The 22,209-nt window shown below is 44.1% G+C and overlaps 1 protein-coding gene across 8 annotated transcripts in view; it reads right to left on the reverse strand.

The window, feature by feature from the left end:
* Positions 1-22,209, reverse strand: part of CRTC1 (CREB regulated transcription coactivator 1) — a 126,138-nt gene that overhangs the window by 85,345 nt on the left and 18,584 nt on the right. Inside the window, exon 1 of one of the 8 annotated variants that reach the window (XM_072601611.1) lies at positions 1,366-8,473. The exons of the other annotated variants lie outside the window; for them this stretch is intronic. Coding sequence (XP_072457712.1) covers positions 1,366-1,461 — 96 coding nt within the window. The 5' untranslated portion in view covers positions 1,462-8,473. Of the gene's footprint in view, positions 1-1,365; positions 8,474-22,209 lie in introns of those variants that run through there. 8 annotated transcript variants of the gene reach the window in all.

The following is a 22,209-nucleotide window of genomic DNA, read 5'->3' on the forward strand; positions in this document are numbered from 1 at the left end:
TCACTTAAATCTGACTGACTTGCAAGTCAAGGCATCACCTTCCTGATGTCACGGTCCTCTCTGAGAACAAAGGACAAACAACAACCCTAGGCAAGTCTTCTAAACTCTCTGTGCTTCAATTCCTTCATCTATAAAATGGGGTGAGTTATCAGAGATAGTTCTCTGGGAGAGGTAGGGGGAGATGCAGTGAGAAATGAAGGTGATGTAAAAAGAAAAGATAAGAATAAAGATATATTTTAAAATAAATAAAAGAAGCTCCCTTTGCTAAAGGAGAGGCCACCACAGCAGGGAGATGATCCTAAACTCTTGAAGACAGATTCTGTCTGTGAAGGAGACGCCGATCTAGAAAGGCCTCAGCTAGAATTCTTTGGACTGTGCTATTATTCAAGGACGAACCTACCAGCTCAGTGGCTCAAAAAGGCAGCCTTCAGATGACATCTTCTGAACATACTCTACTCAGGTTTTGAAGGTAATATCATCTGCAATGGGAGAAACAGCTCCAGCTCCATCCCTGAAATCATACGTCTAAGAGGGGAGGAACAGCTTCCATTTCCAAAGCATTAGATGTTTCCAGTTATGATCTTACTTGCTTCTCAAACCAACTAAGGGAGGTGGCCAAGGCTGGTATCACTGCCTCCAGTTTACAGATCACTAAGGGACTTGCCCTCAGCCAAAAGACTAGGTGGAAAAGCCAAGACTGGAATTCAGCTCTCCTAACTCTGAGCCCCAATTTTTTCCCACTGTACTCTCAAAACAAAGAAGAAAGACTAGATGAAGTCTTTCCAAGCCAAGCTTTAATTCCTTCCTTTGTAGGAATGATCATCTTAGCAAAAGAGCCAGTTTTATGGTCTCTGAAATTCCTGTTCTCAGGTGGTCTAGATCTACTAGCTGGAGTCTCTTGAGGCAAAAACCAGATGATCCCTCCCTTGGAAGGGGAGGGAGGCGGCCCCCCCCCCCCCCCCAACTCAGGCTCTGCTGCAATTGACAAACTGTCCTTCAGACCAAGCAGAGGTGAGTAACTGAAATGTTTGATACTGGAAGATTTCTGGTCTACCTATGCAGCAGCAGCAACAGCGGCAGCAGCAGCAACAGCAGCCCACAGCCTCCCGGGTTCCCCCAGGCTAGGCTTTTCACGATGATTGCTCACAGGCTCCCTTAATCCTGCTGAGCCAGTTGACATTGGCCAGGACTAAAGACAGCTATTTCAGGCCTGCAGAGAGATAGCACAACTCCCCCACTCCTATTCCCTACCCCTCTGACCACATTTTGCAAGGTAATGGTGTCAAAATTTCCACACTAATCCCACAAATCTACCCACTTGTTCCTAAATCCTTAGAGTTCTTCGCACATCCATATGCTACTTACATGAAGCTTAGAAAAGTGAAGGTTTGTATTGATCACAAGGTGAAGGCTATCCCAGAATCCTGGAATTTCAGAGCTGGAAGGGGCTTGAAAGGCCATCTAGTCCAATCCAGACCTAAACAGGAAATGTCTTCTATAACATCAAATAATCATAGAGACTCCACTGAAAGACCCCAAGTGAGGGGGCACCCCTCTTTAACTGGGCCTTTGAGCCTGCTCCAATTTTGAGTTTCCACACCGCCAATTAAAGTCTGCCTCTCTAAAATTTCTCTCTACCCTCATGGGCCAAACAGAATGAAGTCCTAACCCCTTTCCAGGAGAGAGCTCCTCAAACACTCAAAGCTGGAAATCATGCTGCCAAATCTTCCCTTCTCCAGGCTAAACATTTCCAATTCAACCAACTGATCCTCCTATGGCAGGATTTCTGGTCTTCTTCCCACCCTTCAAACCCCAAGCCCTCTGGTTTGTCAACATCTCTCCATAAAGGTGGGCCTCAAAAACAAACACGATATTTCCAATGGATCTGACTGAGGCAGAGAACAACAGGACTCTGACCTGGCTTGTTCCTTCTTCTTTAGCTGGCATGTCATATTAACCACTCACTGATTTCACACAGTCTAAGAGAACCTCTAGCCCCTTTACACACAAACAGCTGCCTAGTCATCAACTCCACCAATCTTATACTCATGCAGCTGACTTTTTGAACCTCAGCAGGGAACTTTACATTTAGTTCATTTAGCTCCACATCAATTCCCTTCAATAATGACTTTTTTCTGAACTGTGGGCATAGCTCTCCAGAGAGAGTACTAGGTGATGGAACATTCTAAAGGGCTGTAAGTTCAGAGTATTAATGGGAAATATGTCAATTCAGTATAAGGAATATGTCCCACAACAGAATAGGCTGCTTCCAGAAAGAATGAGTTTCCTGTCATTCAAGCCTGATGTTAGAGATATGGGAATGGGGCTGAAACAGATCATGGCTAAGATGGCTCCACTTCATGCTAACTGTATGCTACAGGATATAAAATATGATAAAGAAAAGACAAAGCTAGACCTCTCATCCCAAGAGCTGCACTCTATACTTGCTATGTGACTGTGGGGGAGTCATTTGTCCTTTTCTAGGTCTGTTCCCTCATCTTTGAGATGAGGGGGATGGAAGAAGTGATCTCTAAGTTCCATCCCTTCTAGTTCTAAAAACAACTCATGGTTCTCCTGTTCTGGCCCCAGCTTTAAAAGTCCCTTCATTCTTCAGGGTAATACTACTTGTACTTCCTACTTCACAGTGCTTTTGTGATATAAAGCATTTTATAAGCTGTAAAAAAAGCATTTTACAAACTGTAAACTACCATCAAAATGCCAGCAGCCTGTTATACTGTAACTTTCATGAATTAAACCCACAATCTTTTCAACTGCCTATGGTCCGAGAGAAAGAACACTGGAGTGGGCTTCTGAGATCATGAGTCCAAAACCTAGGCTCTTTCACTCACTCCCCCATATAGTCATGATCAAGTCACTTGATGTCTGGATTTCAGGTCTTCCTCTATAAAACAAGGGGACTGGACTAGAACCTCTTGAAGGTCCCTCCTAACCCTAAATCTGTAATTGTAAGATCCTATAAATCAGGCTGCTCTCCTGGTTATCAGAGTTAAAAGGGACCTCTAAAGTCACAATGTCAAATCCCCACCTACAAAATGCCTGAAAAGAGGTTGGTCATCCAGCTGATGCTTGAACATCAAGGAAGGAGAATTCGCCACCTGTGAGGTGGCTCTTCCACTGTACCACAGGGCTGAGTGTTAAGAAGGTCTCCTTCCTTCAGGACCTAAAAATGCCTTCTGGTAACTTCCATCCACTGTGCAAAATTCTGCCCTGAGACCAAGAAGAAGTCTGATTCCACATGACAGTTAGTTAGATATCTGAAGGTGAAGGAAATTGTCCCCTGCCCCCTCCTCCCTCCTGTCACTGAGACTTAAGGATGGTGACTGAGATAAGGATGGTCTGTACCAGTCTATATCAGTGATTTTACTGATAGTGGGAACTCTCAGAGGAGGAAATTCTTTTTGACTAATGTATGTCACCAACCTTCTCTGCAACTTTACAGTTTAGAGAGTTGTGTACAACAGAGGTCAAATTTGTGAACAAAATTCTAAAATACAACTGGGAAACCTTTAACAAAATAAAAAAAATACAATAAAACAGATAATTTTACTTTATGGTTTTCTAAGTAGATTCAATTTACGTCTGACACTACTGGTCTACATTTAAACTTTATTTTAGAAAGGAACAACCATTCTTGGCTGACAGCCCTAAAAAAATTATTTATTTTTTTAAACAGAAGGGGTAAAGGGAGTGGAATGCCCACCCCTCAACCTAAGACCTGTGGACTCTAGCCACTATGCCTGCCCCTGACTCTCATTTAATCTATGGCTTCTCAGTTAAGTAGGTACCAGATTATTTGACATAGTTTGGTTCTTCCCATGTGCCCCATAGAAATGGAATTCCAAGACACTTCTTGGTTGCAGTTCTACAGCAATCTTTTTTTCACCTACATCTCCATCCAGGACACATTAAGCAACTAAACAAAAACAGATTTATTTTACTGGCTCTTTGAGTAGAAATATTTTGCTTATAGCCTAAACACTGAAGCACTGATCTGGTGCAGGTGAACTTGAAAGAGAAACAAGATGAAACCAAAGTAAAACCTTTGAAGCATCTGCAACAAAATGCCCCATTCTCACAGTAACCACAGTGTTGCATAAACTAGACTTGACTTCTTCCATGGGTGTCACCACATCGTGCTCCATGGGATGTGAAGAAGACCTAGGTCCATTAGGAGGTCATATTTATGAGAACAATGTCCAGAGGTGAAGCAGGGGAGCACAGTCAAGGAGGCCTCAGCACTAACTCAACTCATGACACTGAGCAAAATCACTTCTCCTTCCTGGAGCTCACCTTCTTTCTCCATCAAACTAAGGAGCTTGAACAGATAATCTCTAAGGCGTCTTCCCATGCTAACATTTTCATATTGTGGTCCCTGCAACTCCATGTTTTCGAGTCCCTTCTACATCTGGCATATAATGATAACAGTAACAGTAGCTAGCATTTATATGACACCTTTTTAAAGTTTTCAAAGTGATTTACAAATATCATCTCATTTTATCCATACAATAACATCCAGAATTAGGTGGTATTATTATTCTCTTATTAAAAATAGGGAAACTAAGGCAGATAGAGGTTAAGTGACTTGACCAGGGTCATATAGCTAATAAGTATTTGAGGCAGGATTTGAATTCAGGGCTTCCTGACTCGGGTCCATCCTGGCAGGGTCAGAAAAGCGCTGGATTTTGAGTCAGAGGCTCAGTTTTGCCACTCGCTACCTCTATGACCTTTACCTTTCTGGGTCTCAACTTCCTCCCAGGTATAAATCATGATTCTATTATGACTCTAAGACCCCCCACCCTTAGGCTGCTCTATCTCTAACAATGTGGAGAGTGTCATCACTGGCTATATGATGATACTTCCAGTCAATTGCCTTTCATCCATACTACAGGAATTCTTCATCCACTTGGTTTTTCCCTGTGTGGCCAGTAAGGCAGAACACTTTTAAGTGGCTATGGATTTCACTGGGGAAGTCTTCCAGTGTTGATAACAGTCATCACAAAGTCATCTGCAAACCGAAACATCACACTAGCAATAGACCTTAGATTAATGAAATCAAGTCTTTTCATCTTTATTTTAAAAATGCTGCCACTAAATTCAAATTTTTTTTCTACTATTTAACTACATTTCTAATGTTTCTAGTAGGAAAAGGGAACAAATTCTTTAAAGTTTAATTTTAAACCTAGTTACAACTGAGTAACACAAAGCACAGCAAAACCAGAAGATACTACAATCAGCCCCTTTAAATAGGGACTAATCTTCAGCATGCTGCTCTAACCCTGGGCATGAAGCCAGCCTCCCATACAAACCAAACCTGATTTTATGTGGTGTTGGGAACACAAGCAGATCCAGTGCCAGTCTTGCAAATGTCAGCCTTTGTTTCTGATAGGTGTCCAACCAAACTGGAAAATGTCTGCCCACTAATAATGAAACTGAGACCCTCCAACTGGACTTGAGGAATCAGAGAACTCCTGGGTCCTAGGAGGTGGGGCCATGCTGCCAATTTGTGATAACACAAAGTGATAGAGAGCTACTGACCAGAAGGTACTTTTGGCTAAATCAGTTTTTTAAATGAAGCTTGCTGACACAAAACCTTTCTTGACATATGGTTTTCAAATACCTGCTCTTTCTACCTTGTCTTGCTCTTAAGATGGAAGTGCCTAAGGAAAGATGAAACAAAAGTGGAGATGCCCTCATTAAACAAGACCAAAATAGCTTTTATGCTCCATTTTGTTATTTTTAGATACAGAATGACGATTCTGTTATATAACAACATTAAAAATGTTTCATAATCATGGAGGCTGCTCCTTGGCTGAACAGGGTGCAACCTGTGCTCCTAGAGCAACACCCTCAAATCCCCCAGGTGACAAACCTACTAAAGTTGGCTATTTAAAACACACACACACACACACACACAAGACAAAGAACAAGCTTGGCCCAAGTGAAGCCCAATGTACACTCAAAAACACCTCTCCGAACTCTTCAAATAGTACACTGCCTTCTAGTATCCCAGAGACAATAAGAGAGGCCCCCAAATGTCACCTGCTCTTCACATTCAGAGTTCCTGCTTAAAACTACACTTTTCATAACTTTACAGAATGTTTGAGCTGAAAGGTATCTTAGAATATGGGACAATGTCAAAGCCAGAAGGGCCCTTAGAATACAGAATGTCATAGCTCAAAGAAGCTTCAGAACACAGAATGTCAGAGTTAGAAGGAACTTTAGAACAAAGAATATTAAAGCTGCTAAAAGCCTTAGAATACAGAACTGAGAAAACTGGTGAAGAGACATCACAATCATCACCATAGCTGATATCTGCATAAGGCTTTAAAATTCAACTCAATTAAGTAGCAAAGTATTATATAGATAAGCATATGTATACATACATGCATGTACATATGTGTGTGTATATTATTTCATCATAAAACAGAATGTCAGATCTGAAAGAAACCTGTGAATGGAAAACACAGAACATGAGAGCTGGAAGGGGCCTTAGTAGAACATTAAAGGTCAGAGCTAAAAGGGCCCTTAAAATCTGTTAACATCAGAGCTGGCAGGGGCCTCCAAATGTACCCCAGAGCTGGGAGAGACGCTACAATAACGAGCACAGAACTGGCAGGGCTAGGAGGCATCTAAAACACAGAATGACAAGAGCTGGGAGGGAGAGGATTCAATGTTTCTGATAGTCATGAAATGGAGCAAACTCTTCAACTCTCAGTCAATGCCAGATACACCAGGCACCAAACAAACAAGTTGTCTTCCAGCCAGGAAGAGCATCACCCAGCTATCACTCAGCCTATCTATTCTAAGGCTATTTTCCCCCATGCTGACAGCTGATGTCCCCAACAGGGAGCATGGGGTGAGGAATCTTTCTACAAGTAGGTGAAGCGTTTCAGCATTCAAACCCTTCCATTAGCGGAAACATTACTGACATAGTGCCTTCTCAATCAACCTTCCTTGCACTCACCGTAAGGGAACTGTGGTACATGAGCTACTCCCAGAACTATGCTACACCTGGTATGAAGACAGCAACCATGCCAACCAACTTTTCTGCCTTCCATAATAAGTCTGAAATTAGAGAAGAATGCTTAGAATTACTTCCAGCCAAAGCAATAACAATGCCTAATGAACTCCCACAGAAGCCTCCTCCCCATATTCTTGCCTGCCATTCTAGCTAGGTGGCATAAAGAACAGAGTGCTCGAGTTGAAGTCAGGAAGTCCTGAATTCAAATACTGACTCAGACTGGTTGTATGACCCTGGGCAAGTCATTTAACCTTCTCCCTCTAAGTTTCCTCATCTGTAAAATGGGGTTAATAATAGCACTTACTTCCCAGTGTTACTGTGGGGATCAAATGAGAAAATATTTTAAAGTGTTTTGCAAACCATAAAGCATTATATAGAAACTATTATTAATTTTTGTTGTTCATTCATCTCAATCATATCTGACTCTCCATTTGGGGTTTTCTTGGGCAAAGATACTGGAGGGGTTTGCCATTTTCTTCTCCAGCTCATTTTGCAGAGGAGAAAACTGAGGCAAACAGGTTTAGGTGACTTGCTCAGGGTCACCCAGTTATTAAGTGTCTGAGGCTGGATTTGAACTTAGGTCTTCCTGACCCCAGGTCCAGTACTCTACCCACTGTACCACCTTATTATTAATAATAATGATTAATAACATTATTATAACTCCAACCTCAGAGGCTTAGTTCCTTCCTCATTGCCAAGTCTACACGTGAGGATAGTAAAACTAGAGGACTGTTTATGGGGGGAGGTGAAATTCATCGATTCATTTAAATAAACAAATTAAGTATCCACTATATATGGAGACCTGAGTTTTAGCAACAAATATAACAGTTTCTGAATTAAATAATAAATTGGAAGGAGACAGACAAACAAAATACTTGAGGAGAGACAGATCATTTCCAGGTGGAGGGGGATTAGAGCAGATGGAAGGAACTTGAATGCATCGAAAAGTAAAGAAGGACTTCAACAGAGCCAGATAGAGGGAGCCTCCAGGTACACTACTGGCACAACACACAGAAGGTGTCTGGCAGAGAAGAACAAGAAGGAGGGGAGGGGAGGCAAAGAACCCTGAATATCAGGGTGAAAAGACCTTTGGGCTCTTCCTGATGACACCTTCCCTTCCAGCCCTGGTAGCACTTCCACTCAGTCCCCCCACTCCCCAGACTCCTTCCCATTTCCACTTCCAGGATCTCCCTCTACCTCCATGACTCCATAACATCTGTTAGTCCCTACTGACCATCCAATCCAAGTCCCGGTAGCTGCTGTCTGCTCACTTTCTTTCCTTGGTGAGTTATATATTTGGCTCCTGATCTTTCCTCCTCACCTCCTGCCCCCACATTACAGGACTTCAACATGTATACTGGTACTTCGTCAAACACCCTAACCAACCAGTTCCTCAACCAGTTCATTTTCCATGGCCTACTGCTCCCCTCCCCCCCTCCACTATACACAGAGGCAGTCATCCCCTTGCTCTTGCCACCACACACAAATGCACTACTTCCATGTTCATGAACTCTGAAATCACTTCTCCCTCTGCTTTGCAACCACAAACCCTGTTCCTCCTCCTCCTCACCATGACCTCCTGTCCTCAATTCTCCAGTTCTTTCCCAGGCCAATCTCTCCTGCTTTCCCCCATCTCGATGCCTTGGCAAACCAGGTCAGCTCTACACTGTCCTTTTCTCTGGAGTCCCCTGCCCTCTGACCCTACTGAAGATCTTGCCCTGATAGGCTCCACCTTGGGTCCCTCCCACTACTCCCTGAATTTGCTTCTACTCACCAGCTGCTGACTGAAGCTGGAGCAAATCACAAAACTGTGCTGACTGGGCCCAACACAAATTTGTTACCTAACTTCAACTGAGCTCTCATTAGCGCAAGGTAATTCTTTTACACCTCCCTAATGAACTCATCATCCCACTCACCAAACAGCTTTTCCAAACCTTCCCACTCCTTAAACTACCTTTGGCTCCACTACCTCTGAGTTGAAAGCTCTCTGCCTCATGTTTCACTGAAAAAAAAATGAGGCCTGAAATTCACCATGACCTCCCTCCTCCTCATCTCACATCCCTCAGCTATGCCTTCTGCCACTAGCTCCTCCATCACCCCCATCTCCCATGAAGAAAGGGTCCCTTGTCCTTGCCAAGAAGGCAAACCCTTCAGTGTGCAGAAGTGAGCCCACTGTCTTTTTAGCAGGCTGCCCCCACTATCATCCCTACACTAGCCCTTATCATCCTCAATCCCTCCTCATCTCCTATTGCCTCCAAACGTGTCTATGTCTCCCCCATCCTCAAACGGCCCTTGCTTTTTCCATCCATCCCCACCAGTTATCATGCCATCTCTCTCCTCCCTTTGGTGGTTAGACTTCAGAAGTTCATCTACACTGGAGGGTCCCACCCCCCCCCACCCCACCCCACCCTACCCCCCCCACCCCCCCACCGCCTTTCCTCTTAACTCTCTCCAGTCTAGTTGCTGACCTCATCATCCCCCCAAAACTGCCTTCTTTGAAGTTCCCAATGATCTCTTCATTGCTAACACCAATGGTCTTCTCAATGCTTCTCCTTCTTGACTGCTTTGCAGCTTGTAACTCTGCCAATAACCCTCTCCTTGATTCTCTCTTCTCTCCTGAGCTGGGACGCTACTCTTTCCAAGTTCTTCTCCTAGCTCAACCTTCCTTTGCTCCATCTTCATTCAGGCTACACCTGTCAACTATGCATGGGTCTCAGGGCTCTGGCCTAGTCCCTCTTCTCTTCCCCCTCAATACCATTCATTTTACTTGGTATACTTAGTAGCTCCCATGGATCTAATTCTCATCTCTATGCTAATGATCCTCAAATCGACTTGTCCAGCTCTAATTTCTCTCCTGACCTCCAAATTCAACTCTCTGTCCACTGGACATCTAAAAGTTGATAAAGTAGACACTTTAAATTCAATGTGGCAAAACTGAACTTCTATCTTTCCTTGTAATCTTACCCTTCTTCCAAAATTTCCTGTTACCATAGAGGGCACTGCCATCCTCCCGGTCAGCCAGGCTTACAACCTTCCGGTCACCCTTCCTCCTGACTCTCTCCCCTGTTGCCGAGGCCTGTCGACTTCACTTTTGGAACACCTCTTGAATATGGCCCTTGCTCTCCTCTGCCCCTACTCCCACCCTGGTCCTGGCTCTCATCACCTCACAACTGGTCTGCTGGGGATCTGCCTGCCAAGTCTCCCTGCTCCATTCTCCCTCTACTCAGTTATCACATTAATCTTCCTAAAGCAAACTCCAGTAGCTCCCTATCACCTGCAAAGTCCTCTCAGAGCCTTTCCTTCAGGCTCCTCCAGCTCTCCCAGTCTCCTTCCATCGCTCCCACATACTCTGCCACCCAGTGACATTGGCCTCCTTGCCATGGCTTGTCCAAGACCCTCTATCTCCTGGCTGGACATCTTTACTGTGCCTAGAAATCCTCTCCCTCCTCATCTGTCTCCTGGCTTCCTATGCAAGACCCAGCTGAAATCTCAGCTACAAGAAGCTTCTCCCAGATCTTGGTGCTGGTGTCTTGTTTCTCCATAGTTGTTTGCACGTTGTCTCCCCCAGTAGAGATTGTGAACTTCTTGAGAACAAAGGCTGTCTTCTGCCTTTTTCCTCCAAGAATTAACATGTGACCTGGCATATAGTAGGCTCTTAATCAATGCTTACTGAATCACTGATAAATATATCATTTACAGTTGGCACAACAACACAGCTAATCTGGATGACAAAATTAGGGTCCAAAAAGACCCTGGTAGGCCAGCACACTGGACTGAATCAAGTAAGATGAAGATAGATCAAGAGACAGATAAATATACAGCCTTACATTTAAGTTAAAAAAAATCAGCTCCACAGGTATAAGATGGGGAAGGCACGGTCAGAGAGCAACTTATCAGGGAAAGAGTTGAGGATCGTAAAGAACTGAAATGTTCAATGAGCTGGCAGTGCTACAGAGCAGCCAAAATAGCTAGCAGGATCTTGGGCTGCATTAAGACAGATGAACAGATGGACAGAGATAGAGCAATAGCCAGAGAGATAGAAAATTTATTAAAGCCTTTACTCACCAGGGACCAAGTCTGGTGCAAAGTGCTGGGATACAGACACCAATGGGGAATACAACACATAAAGGGGTATTGGGAAGGGGGTGGGGAGGTGGCCTACAGGTCTGGGCACCAGCAAGGGCAGAGTCTAAGCTTCTGGTGGGAGAGAGAAGACAATCATTAGCCAGGACAGTAGAAGGAATGTCATGGAGATGGCCAGCAGTGCCCTAACTCCCAGGACTAAGGTGGGCCCAGCTCTTTTTGACTCTAGTCTGCTAGGCCCCAGCTGGAGCACTGCTGTGCTCCATTCCAGGCACCGCAGCTGAGGAAGGATAAGTATCAGATGGAAGACACAGAGAAGAGGGAAAGGTGAAGAGTGAAAAGCATCTAGTTCATGCCACTTTAGGAGTTGCTGAAGGAACTAGAGACATTTAGCCTAGAGAACAGACAACTTAAGAGAGATAAAACATCCATCACAAAGTCTAAGAGATATTAGTTTTGTTATCTCTGGCCCCAGAGGATAGAACTAGGAGCAATGAAGAAATAAATGTTGCAATGAAACAAATTCCAGGCTTCTAATAGCATCAATAAGCATTTGTAAAGTGCCTACGTATGGTGTGAAGCACTGGATATACAAAGGAAGGAATAAATCAGTCCCAGTCTTTGAGGAGTCCATAATCTAATGACAAAGGCAAAACGCAAACAGCTCTGTGTACAAATAAGCTATATGCAAGATGGCTCTGGAGGAGAAGTGAGGCTGGTGCCCTGCACAGCCCTCCCTCACTCAAAACAAGTCAAGTGCAAGTCATGTCATCATTTCTCTGACAGCATGGTCTTCTTCGGCAATGAAGGACAAACACAACAGCAAGATAAATGGAAGGTAATCTTGGAGAGAAGGCACTAGCATTAAGGGAGATTAGGAAAGAGTTCTTACAGAAGGAGACTAGAAGGAAGCCAGGGAAGCCAAGAGAAAGAGATGAGGAGGGAGAACACTCTACACAGGAGTCTAGAGATGGAGGGGCTTGTCCCAGGCATAGTAAGGGCCAACATCACCAGAATACAGAGTAAGTGTGTGGAAGGGCACTAATATGGCATAAGAAGACTGGGAAGATACAGAGGGGCCAAGGCAAGTTATGAAGGATTTTAAAAGCTTTGGAGGCAAGAGGGAGTTAATAGAGTTTTCTGATCCTTCACTTGCAGAAGCTCACTTTGTAACTGAGTGGATGACGGATTGGAGAAGGGGGAGGTGTGAGACAGGCAGACCCCCAGATGAGAGATGAAAACGTTTTACCAACCAGAGATCTCCAAGGGTGGGACTGCCTTGAGAGCTAGTGGCTTGCCCTCCCCTGAAGGCCTCTGGAGCAAAGGGGAAACAACTCCTGGCAAGGCAGCTTTTTAGAAGGGATGTCTCCTCGGGCTGGGCTGGCCTAGGGGCCTCTAGGTCCCCTTCTGCCTCTGAAATCCTGTAGTCCGTGATTACATGGTGAGGAATCAATCCGTCAACAAGCATGTGTTAAACGCAGCAGAGGGAACTTCTGCACTGAGCCTGGAGGACCTGAGTTATCTAAATCCATCCAGACACTTACTAGCTGTGTGACCCTAGAAAGTCATTTCACCTCTATCTCCCTCAATTCCTCTACCAGAAAATGGGGACAATGACTGCACCTACTTCCCAGAGTTGCCGTGAGGATCAAATGAGATAACAATGGTAAAGTGCCTAGCACAATGCCTAGCACACAGTAGGCACTATATAAATCTATCAAACACTATAAATCTTTAAATCATTATCATCATCATCATCATTATTATATGCCTGCAACATTCCAGGCATTGTGCTAAACACTGAAGAATCAAAGAGAAAAATGAAAAGATCTTTAATGTCAAGAAGCTAACACTCTGATGGGGGAAACAACACTAGCTAGCATTTATATAACACTTTAAGGTTTGTGAAGCACTTCACAAATACTATCTCGTTTTATTCTCACTACAACCTGGGAGGGAGGTGCTATTATTATCACTGATGAGGAAACTGAGGCAGATAGGTGAAGTGACTTGCCCAGGGTCACACTGTTCAGTGTCTGAGGCTGGATCTGAACTCCAGTTTTCCTGATTCCAAGCCCAGCTCTCTATCTACTGGGCCACATGGCTGTTGACTAGATTCCTTTAGTTTTGGACTGTTCAGGTCACATCTGAACTAGATAATACACTTTAGAGTGGAACAATGACTAGCAAGCAAATGATGAAAGCGGGCAGAGCAGCACAGAAACTCAAAACCATGCCATGTGATGGCCAGTTGAAGGAACCAATGATTTTTTAGCCTGAAGAGAGGCTTAGGGGGAAACAGGATTTCCAATGTGTGAAAACAAGTCATAGGAAAGAGTTATTAGATTAGTTCTGCTTGGCTCCAAAAGGAAGAACGAGGGGTGGGGAGTTACAATGATGTAGAATTCTCTCAACATAAAGAACACCCTAAAGATTACAAATGTTTGAAAAAGGTCTGCCTGGTGCAATAGTGAGCTCCTCATCCCTGAGGATGCTCAAAAGCGGAAGGCTCCATGTTGCAGTAATGCTGGAGTCCATTCCCGTTTCAGGCAGGGTCTGGACTAACTGAATTCTAAGGATGCTTCTGCTCTAAAACCTGCCATTCTGAATCAGCCTGCAGGCTGATGAAACTCAACCTGCAGATGGAGGGCCTGGGCTTATGTGCCAGCTCTGCCACATGCTACACAGCCAGGCATTTAACCTCTCTGAGGTCAGTTTCCTCAGCTGTAAAATGGGGACAATCATATCTATCTCCCTGTCTGTTTGTTAAGCTCAAAGCAGAAAAGCCACAGAAAATATTTTGTAAACCTTACAGCATTATATAACAACAAATGATGTTGTTGGTTGTGGCTATTCCTATAAGGAAATGCTTTCCAGGTTCTAAACAACCAAGTTCTTTGCAGATGAACTTTCAAGGTTCTACCACTTAATAAGCTGGGGGCAGCCTACATATGAAAAAAGAGAATTTCCTGCAAAAAGCACAAGATTGCTATTGTAAATCTGGTTTTCCACACTTGAAATCCTTCTTACCAAGTCCAGCCCACTACAGGAGAAGAGGGCAGGCATCATTGGCTCCCGTCATGGCTCACGGCCATTCAAGTTCAGAAACACATGATACTAGAGCATTTTCTCAAAGACCCTGAGTGATACAACACACACACACACACACACACACACACAGGCACACACACACGACTGCACACAATATCTTTGCCAGCCACGGCAGAAACTCAGAAAGCCAGTTTCCCAGATGAACGGAAATGTTTTCCTTTGCCCAGGCTAAAGCCCAACACCCCACCCAGACCCAAGGTCCTTCTGGCTGCCATCACCTGTGATTAATCATCAATTTGTTCTCAAGACCTTAGGGGGTTGATCTTTTTAATTCAACAAAACCAAAAGTGTGTGACAGAGGGAAATTGACAACAGGTTATGAACAATACTGGGCCACCAGGGGAACACAAATCCTCCTATTTGGTATTTGCACAGAATCTCTCCCTGTAGCCCTTAGGCTCTTTAGATCATAATTAGATCAGCTTTTTTTCTTATTGTCATAACCAGATGCATGTTGCAAGAAATTGAATTCCCCTTTTGCTGACTGTGCAACTGAGGCCTAGGGAGACCAGGTGCTTGCCAAGTCCCAAATATCAGATGCTAACCTAGCACACTAACCAAGGGCCCAAACTACCTGTTGCTTCACAGCTGACAACCCTGTGGAGTGTGTTCTGGGGGGCAAGTCCTCATCTCCCCATTTTACCCACATATAGGAAGCATGCTCTCCAGTTGCAGTGGCTTGACCACAGACCCACAGCTAGAATGCAGAGAACCAGAATTCAAACCTGCGTTCTCTGAATCCAAGTCCCAAGCTCTTTCCAGTATATGGCTCCCCACCTTCCTAAATTTTGAGAGCCGCACAGGCTTTGTGCTTAGACTTCCATATTCTAGGTTCTCCAGTTCAAACAGTCTTGTTCTAAGGCCTCCTGAACTCCGAAAATCTGTGTTCTAAGGTGCCTTCAAGTTCTAAAATCATATACTCTCTTCAGTAAACTCACCATCCACAGGCTGAACAAAAGCAAACCTCAACCTCCCCTACTTGAACACAAAATGCCATATGTAAACCACATGGTCATATTTACACTGACTGTACACTGTACCCTATCACTGACTTTCATGTTCAAAAATCTAATTACCACCAGCAGTATCTCACAATCCTTAACCTCATGTCACTTCCAGAATAGCAATAGGGAGGCAATATATATAAGTAGGACCTTGACTACGCCAAGTCCAAGTTAAAAATAGATTATTTCTACCTGGGGGCATTTAGGAAAGCTTCTCGGAGACAGTGACATCGGAGCAAGGCCTTGAAGGATGATGGGTAGGAATTCAACAGGTGGACAGAAGAGAGGGGAGGAGAGAAAGGAGGGCTTTCTGGGCACAGGGAACTGTGTGAACAACAGCAATGTCTTTTCTGGGATTGTGTTCACGGGCAAAGGAGCAAGAGTGGATCATGATGCAACAAACGCTATCTCCCAAGCTGCTCCAGTTTGGCTTACTACACACACACCATCCTCAGTAATTGATCTGATGGAAACAAGAAAAGATAAGCTAAGGAAGTGCAGCAATTTTTTAAACAAAAAAAATTTAACGCAAGGATAGACAATAGAGAGCTGGCTACCCAACAGAGATGGAATCTTCAGTGTGGCAGCATTCAGGTACCAGACACACCAAGTGCTTGGATCCCACTTAACTTTGAATAGGAGGCAGGACACAGTAAAGATCCTGACTTCGAGCCTTGACTCTTCCACTATGTCTGACCTTGGGCAAATACTTTCACTTCCCTTAGCCTCAGTTTCCTCATTCTGAAAAACAGTGATGCTGGTCCCTGCCTAGAACTTTCTAAGATGCCAGGTGGATGTGAGTCATTATTCAAAGCATTTGAGGTCAAGAGAGTTCAAATGTGGCCTGCCCTTCTTGTAGGTTATGAAGTCACTCTGGCCTAGTGGAGTTTTTATCTTTTGCAAATTTCTCTTTGCAGAGGAAAGAAGGAAGGAAAACAACATCCCCATTTGGGAAGACTTCTCCAGCCAAAGAGGATGCCAGCTGCTGACATTCGATAAATATTAAGGCTTCAGTATTGTCACCACACATCAAGTCACAGATTTGGGGGATTAAAAGGGACCTCAGGAGGGAAAGAATTTGGAACTCAAAATTTTTTTAAATGAATGTTAAAAATTGCTTTTACGTGCAATTGGAAAAAAATATTTTTTTTTAAAAAGGGACCTTAGGGGATCATCTAGTTCAATCCAATTCAATTTACTTCAGCAAACACACATTAAGCCCCTACTATGTGCAGAACTCAGTGGTACAAAGAACATTTGCTGAGCTCCAGTACATAACATTCATCTAGGCTCTGAGAAGAAAATACAAAGACAATATTGATCTAGTAGAGTAAATACTCCCCCCCCACACACACACACCACGTTAATGCAAAACTAAACATAATTAAGTGCATTAGAGAACTACAAAGAGACATACAAGATCCAAGGGAGGATTTTTCCATTTTTTTTTATTGGAGGTAAGAGGCAGTAGGGGAGGGAGCAGAAATAGATAAGGCTTCATGCAGGAAGTGACACTGAGATGGGCATTAGAGGATGGAAATGAGTTCAAGAATGGCAGAAGGACACATCACTCTCTTAACAGATAAGGGAAACAAGCTCCCTTTGCACAGGGACTATCTGCTTTTACCATTTTTGTATCCTAGGCACCTACCACACTGCCTTTCACTCAGGAGGTGCCTAGCATTTTGTCAAATTGAAATGAATTTAACTGAATTTGTTGACCTGAACCCCAGAGAGGAGAAATGACCTGTAAGATGTCACAGAGTGAGTTAAATGTCCTCACCTTCCCATCAACCTTTACTTCCCTCACACCATTTTGCTATTCAGTTAATATGTACCAAATATTCAACTAGACTTCATCTTAGAAAAGACCACAGAGACAGGAACCACCATTCCTGACCCTAATTAATTTGTTTTCTAAATCAAAAATCAAAAACATAACATTAACACAGTCATATACATTAGAAGATAAATAACAAAAAGACAAGAAAAAGCCCAAAATCTGCCCCCCCCCCCCCCACAAAGTAACAACAATGATATCGAAGTTCATTTGCAGAATGTTTTCCTCACCAGAACCCTGGACAGTCATCGTGAGGAACACTACCCAAATTAATATTCTCCCAGCACGGAGGAAGAAGCAGAAGCTGAGGGTGGGGCCAAGCTCAAGCCCAAGATGCCATGACTAATGAGGGATAAGGCCAGCCCTAAACCCAGGGCTTCCAATACCCCACCCCAAAATATTCAAATGTATCCTCTCAATATTCCCTGGAGGTACTAAAATGACAAGGATGATTTAACCCAAGCCTAACAGCAGGAAAGTGAACTGAGCTGCCCCACAGTGACAAAATGGAAAACCAAGCCACGATCTCCTGCCTCCTGACCCAGTTCCCTACACAGGAGACCATAAAGCCTAAAACAATATCTCTAGTATGAGCCTGAGGACAAGAAAGGATGTAGGTGTGAATACAGCACCAGGAATGGGTCCAAGGGATAAGGAAAAATGCGCAGAAAAAGTATCCATATGGGCCAAATAGCACATGGGTCTGGCCCTAGCCAAATTCCCAAAGTAAGTTTACTGTACTTCCTCCAGACATTTAACTATTAGAAGTCCTTTGGGTCCTTTTTTTCCCCTCTAGAAGGTATCAAGCTAAAAGCAAAAAGATCTGGGGTCTGGGTCCTGGCTCTGCCACTAACTCAGCGTGTAACCTTGGGCCAGTCACAGCTTCTTCTCCCAGACTTGGTTCCTTCCTCTGTAAAATGAAAGCTCTTGTGATCACTAGGTAGGCAATCTCAAGAACTCGTTTTACATAATATTCTGTGCTGTATCTTCTTAGGTCCCTTCCACTTCTGACATTCAACATCATGAAGACTGTCCTGGATGACATTCTATTTAATATGGCCAAAGGTCCCTTCCAGCTTTGATATTCTATGATTCAATGATTCACTGCCAAAGCTGGCCATCAGGGGAGGGGGTGGTGAGGCTAAGGTTTGGATGGCATATCCACAGGAGGGTATCTACACCAAGGCAGGGGCCTCCCAGCAGAGCTGCCATGCTTATCCTGCTGCTGCTCCCCTTTTCAGAATCAACTTCTGGCGGAACTGTGACCACCTCCGCCATGCTCCAACAGCCCCCACACAGTTTGGGGAACAACTAAACATAGCCACCACCACCCCCTGCTGGAGGCGGAGCATGTGGACTGGCTCTTCTCTCTTTTCTTTCCAGTATCCCCAAAGATATATACAACCCCCCCACCCCCCTGCCAAACCAGCTGGGAGCTGTCAACCAAGGCCATCTCTGCTCTGCCATCCACACTTGTCAGAACAGACCAATGAGATGGCTGCACCGTAAACTGGTCGGGGGATTACCTGACAATGGCTTGTCTACAGGAACGCTAAAGTTCACTTCAATAACTAAAGAATCATTTATTTGACCCAGCAATATCGCTACTAGGACTATATCCCCAAGAGATCATAAAAATGGGAAAGGGTCCCACATGTACAAAAATATTTATAGCAGCACTCTTTGTAGTTGCCAAAAACTGGAAGTCAAGGGGATGTCCATCAATTGGGGAATGGCTGAATAAATTATGGTATATGAATGTAATGGAGTACTATTGTGCCATAAGAAATGATGAACAAGAAGACTTCAGAGAGGCCTGGAAGGACTTATATGACCTGATGCTGAGTGAAAGGAGCAGAACCAGGAGAACTTTATGCACAGCAACAACCACAGTGTGTGAGAGTTTTTTCTGGTAGACTTAGATTTTTGTAATAACACAAGAACTTCTTACCAAAAAAAAAAAAAAAAAATCCCAATGGAGGATCTCAAGGCAAAATGCCTGCCACACTCAGAGAGAGAAATATGGAAGTCACTCACATATTGTAGCAGATCATGTTTGTGTATGTGTATGTGTTTGTGTATCATGTTCTGATTTGTTATACGATTTCTTTCATTTATCTTAGTCTGACTACATAGCATGACTATAGCGAAAATATACTCAATAGGAAAGTATATGTAGAATCTATACAGAATCGTATGCAGTCGTGGGGAGGGAGGGGGGAAGTGGGGGGTAGGTGGGGGGGATAAAATCGCAATTGTATGGCAGTGATTGTTAAACATTACAAAATTAAAAAAAAAAAAGAAAAAAAAAAAAAGAAACATTTATGATGCACCTACTATGTGAGAAGTCCTGAGCTCAATGCTGGAGAAGGCACAATGATGAACAAGGCACAATCTCTTGCCCTCACGGTGCCTACAGTATAGTCACAGGACAAACAAATGATACTCTGATGGATCTGTGATCTCATCAATGTGAGGAATTTCCTTGAACAGCACTGATCACAATTCATGCATGGTTCCATCCTATGTAACTATGCTTCTCTTCATAGGCTGTAGAGCAGAGCCAGAGGAAGCCACACAATTGTGCTGACTGGGTGAACTATGAATTTATATTCCCTAACCCCAACTGGGCCCTCAATTCAGCAAGGCAGTCCTTTCCTCCCCTCCCTAGTGAATTCGTTATCCCACTCCCCACAGAAATTATTCCACACTTCCTCCTCTCTCCTCAAGCCTCCCACACCTCCCTGTCCCCTTAGTTTCTCAGCTGAGGACCTCACTCCTTACTTTATGGAGAAAACTGAGGCCATTCTACGGGAGCTCCCTCTTCTCCCAATGTCTTCATCTCAAACCCCTTCATGCCGCCCTCCCCTATCTCCTCCTTCCCTCTAATCTCTGATGATGAGCTAGCCCTTCTTGTACAAGGACAGCCTGTCTCTATGGACCTTTAATCCCAACCCTTCCTGTCTTCTCCAGCAGACTGGCCCTTCAATCAGCCCCATCTTCCTAATTTTCAGGTTCACCTTATCTACTAGTTACTTCCCTGTTGCTGTCAAACATGCCTAAATCTCCCCCTCCTTAAAAAAAAAATCTTCACTTACACCCGAGTGTCCCCTCAAATTATCATCCTGTATCTCGTCTTCCTTTCTCAGCCAAACTCCTAGAAAAAGCTAAGGGTTTTGCTTCCATTTCTTCAACACAACTGAACCTGTTCTCCCCAAAGTTAACAATGATCACTTACTGGCCAAATGGGAAGATCCTGTCTTGATCCTCCCCACTTTTGATCTCTCTGTTGCCCACTCTCTTCCCCCGCTACTCTCTCCTGCCCTTGAACACAGGACTTTTCCGCTGGTTCTCTTCCTACCTGTCTGACCACTCTGGCTCACCATTCATATCACAGTCCCTAACTGCATGTGTTCCACAAGCCTCTGTCCTGGTCTCCTCTCCTTTCTCTCTGTGACCTTATCTGCTTCCATTAATTTAATTATCATCTTTCTACAGATGACTCCCAAATCTAAACATCCAGCCCTAGTCTCCACCCTCAGCTTCAGTCTTACATTCCCAACTGCCCACTGGACATTTCAAACTAGATGCCTCAGAGTCATCTCCAACTCCACATATCCAATAGAGAATTCATTATCTCTTCCTGCCAAATCCATTCCTGTTCCAAACTTTCCTGTTTCTGTCAAAAGGACCACCATTCTTCCATTCTCCCAAACCTCACGCACAGAAAATCAGTTGACGAATCCTACCATTTCTACCTCCTCAACATCTCTTCCATCTGACCCCCTTCTTTCTACTCACATAGCTATCACCTTCATTCAGGCCCCAATCCCCTCTCTGCAAACCTTACAAGAGGACATAAATGTTAGCCATTGTTATTAGCTCTCGCCTGAACTACTGCAATGGCCTCCGGATCCCAGCCTCAGGTCTCTTCTCACTCCAACCCATTCTCCAGGCAGCTGCCAAAGCAGTTTTCCGTAACTGTAGATCTGACCGTGTCATTCTCTACTAGATGAACTTCAGTGGTTCCACATCGGCTTGACGATCAAATATAAACACTCTTCACAGCCTACCCACCCAGTGTCACTGCTCATGATTCCTTTTTTCACATTCTAAGGTCCAGCCACACTAGCCTCTCTCTATTCCACTAACACAGCATTCTACTTCCTGTTTCCATGCTTTTACTCTGACTGTCCTGCATGCCTGGAATGCACTTCCTCCTTACTTTCATCTTTGACAATCTCTCCCTTCCTTTAATATGTAATCCAAGCCCTACCTTGGACACAAAGCCTTTCCTGACCCTCCCCACTGCCAGGGGTCCCTCTGGGCAATTACCTCATATTTAACTATCCTGGACCTCTCCTGTGTATACTGCCAGATGTACCTGTTGTCTCCTGTGACAGAATGTAAACTCCTCAAGAGTGAAGATGCCTTCATTTTTTGTCTCTGTATCCCCAACACCTAGCACAATGTTGCTAGCCACACAGGCTGTGGACTGGTGTGGACTGACCCTGGTTCACATCCTCCCTTACAGCCTCATCCCTCAACCCTGTCCGGATGGACCAGTGGAGTCCTAGGGCTCTCGCTCTTAGACCCCTCACTAATGTCAAATGTCCAGCTCAGGACCTCCTATAATTTCACAGTTGCCCATACTGATGATGTGTGTTCGTTGCCGAAGGAGACCATGCCATCAGAGAAATGATGACATGACTTGCACTTGACTTTGTTTTGTGTGAGGGAGGGCTGTGCAGGTCACTAACCTCACTTCTCCTCCAGAGCCATCTGAATCCAGTAACCAGATATTCATCAGGATGACTGAAGATGACCCAGGATGAGGCAATTGGGGTTAAGTGACTTGCCCAAGGTCACACAGCTAGTGAGCATCAAGTGTCTGAGATGAGATTTAAACTCTGGTCCTCCTAACTCCTGCACTGGTACTCTATCCGCTGCACCACCTAGCTGCCCCTATATTGATGATAAATAACAATGGTTCATGTCCATATGGTATTTAAGGTTTAAAAAGTACTTTCCTCACAAATATCCTGTGAGCCAAAAAGGACAAAAAAATATTATCCCCATTTTATGAATGATGAATCTAAGACTCAAAAAAAAGTGAAGTCACTTGTCCA

The sequence above is a fragment of the Notamacropus eugenii genome, chromosome 4 (genome assembly GCF_028372415.1).
Source record: "Notamacropus eugenii isolate mMacEug1 chromosome 4, mMacEug1.pri_v2, whole genome shotgun sequence".
NCBI lineage: Eukaryota > Metazoa > Chordata > Mammalia > Diprotodontia > Macropodidae > Notamacropus > Notamacropus eugenii.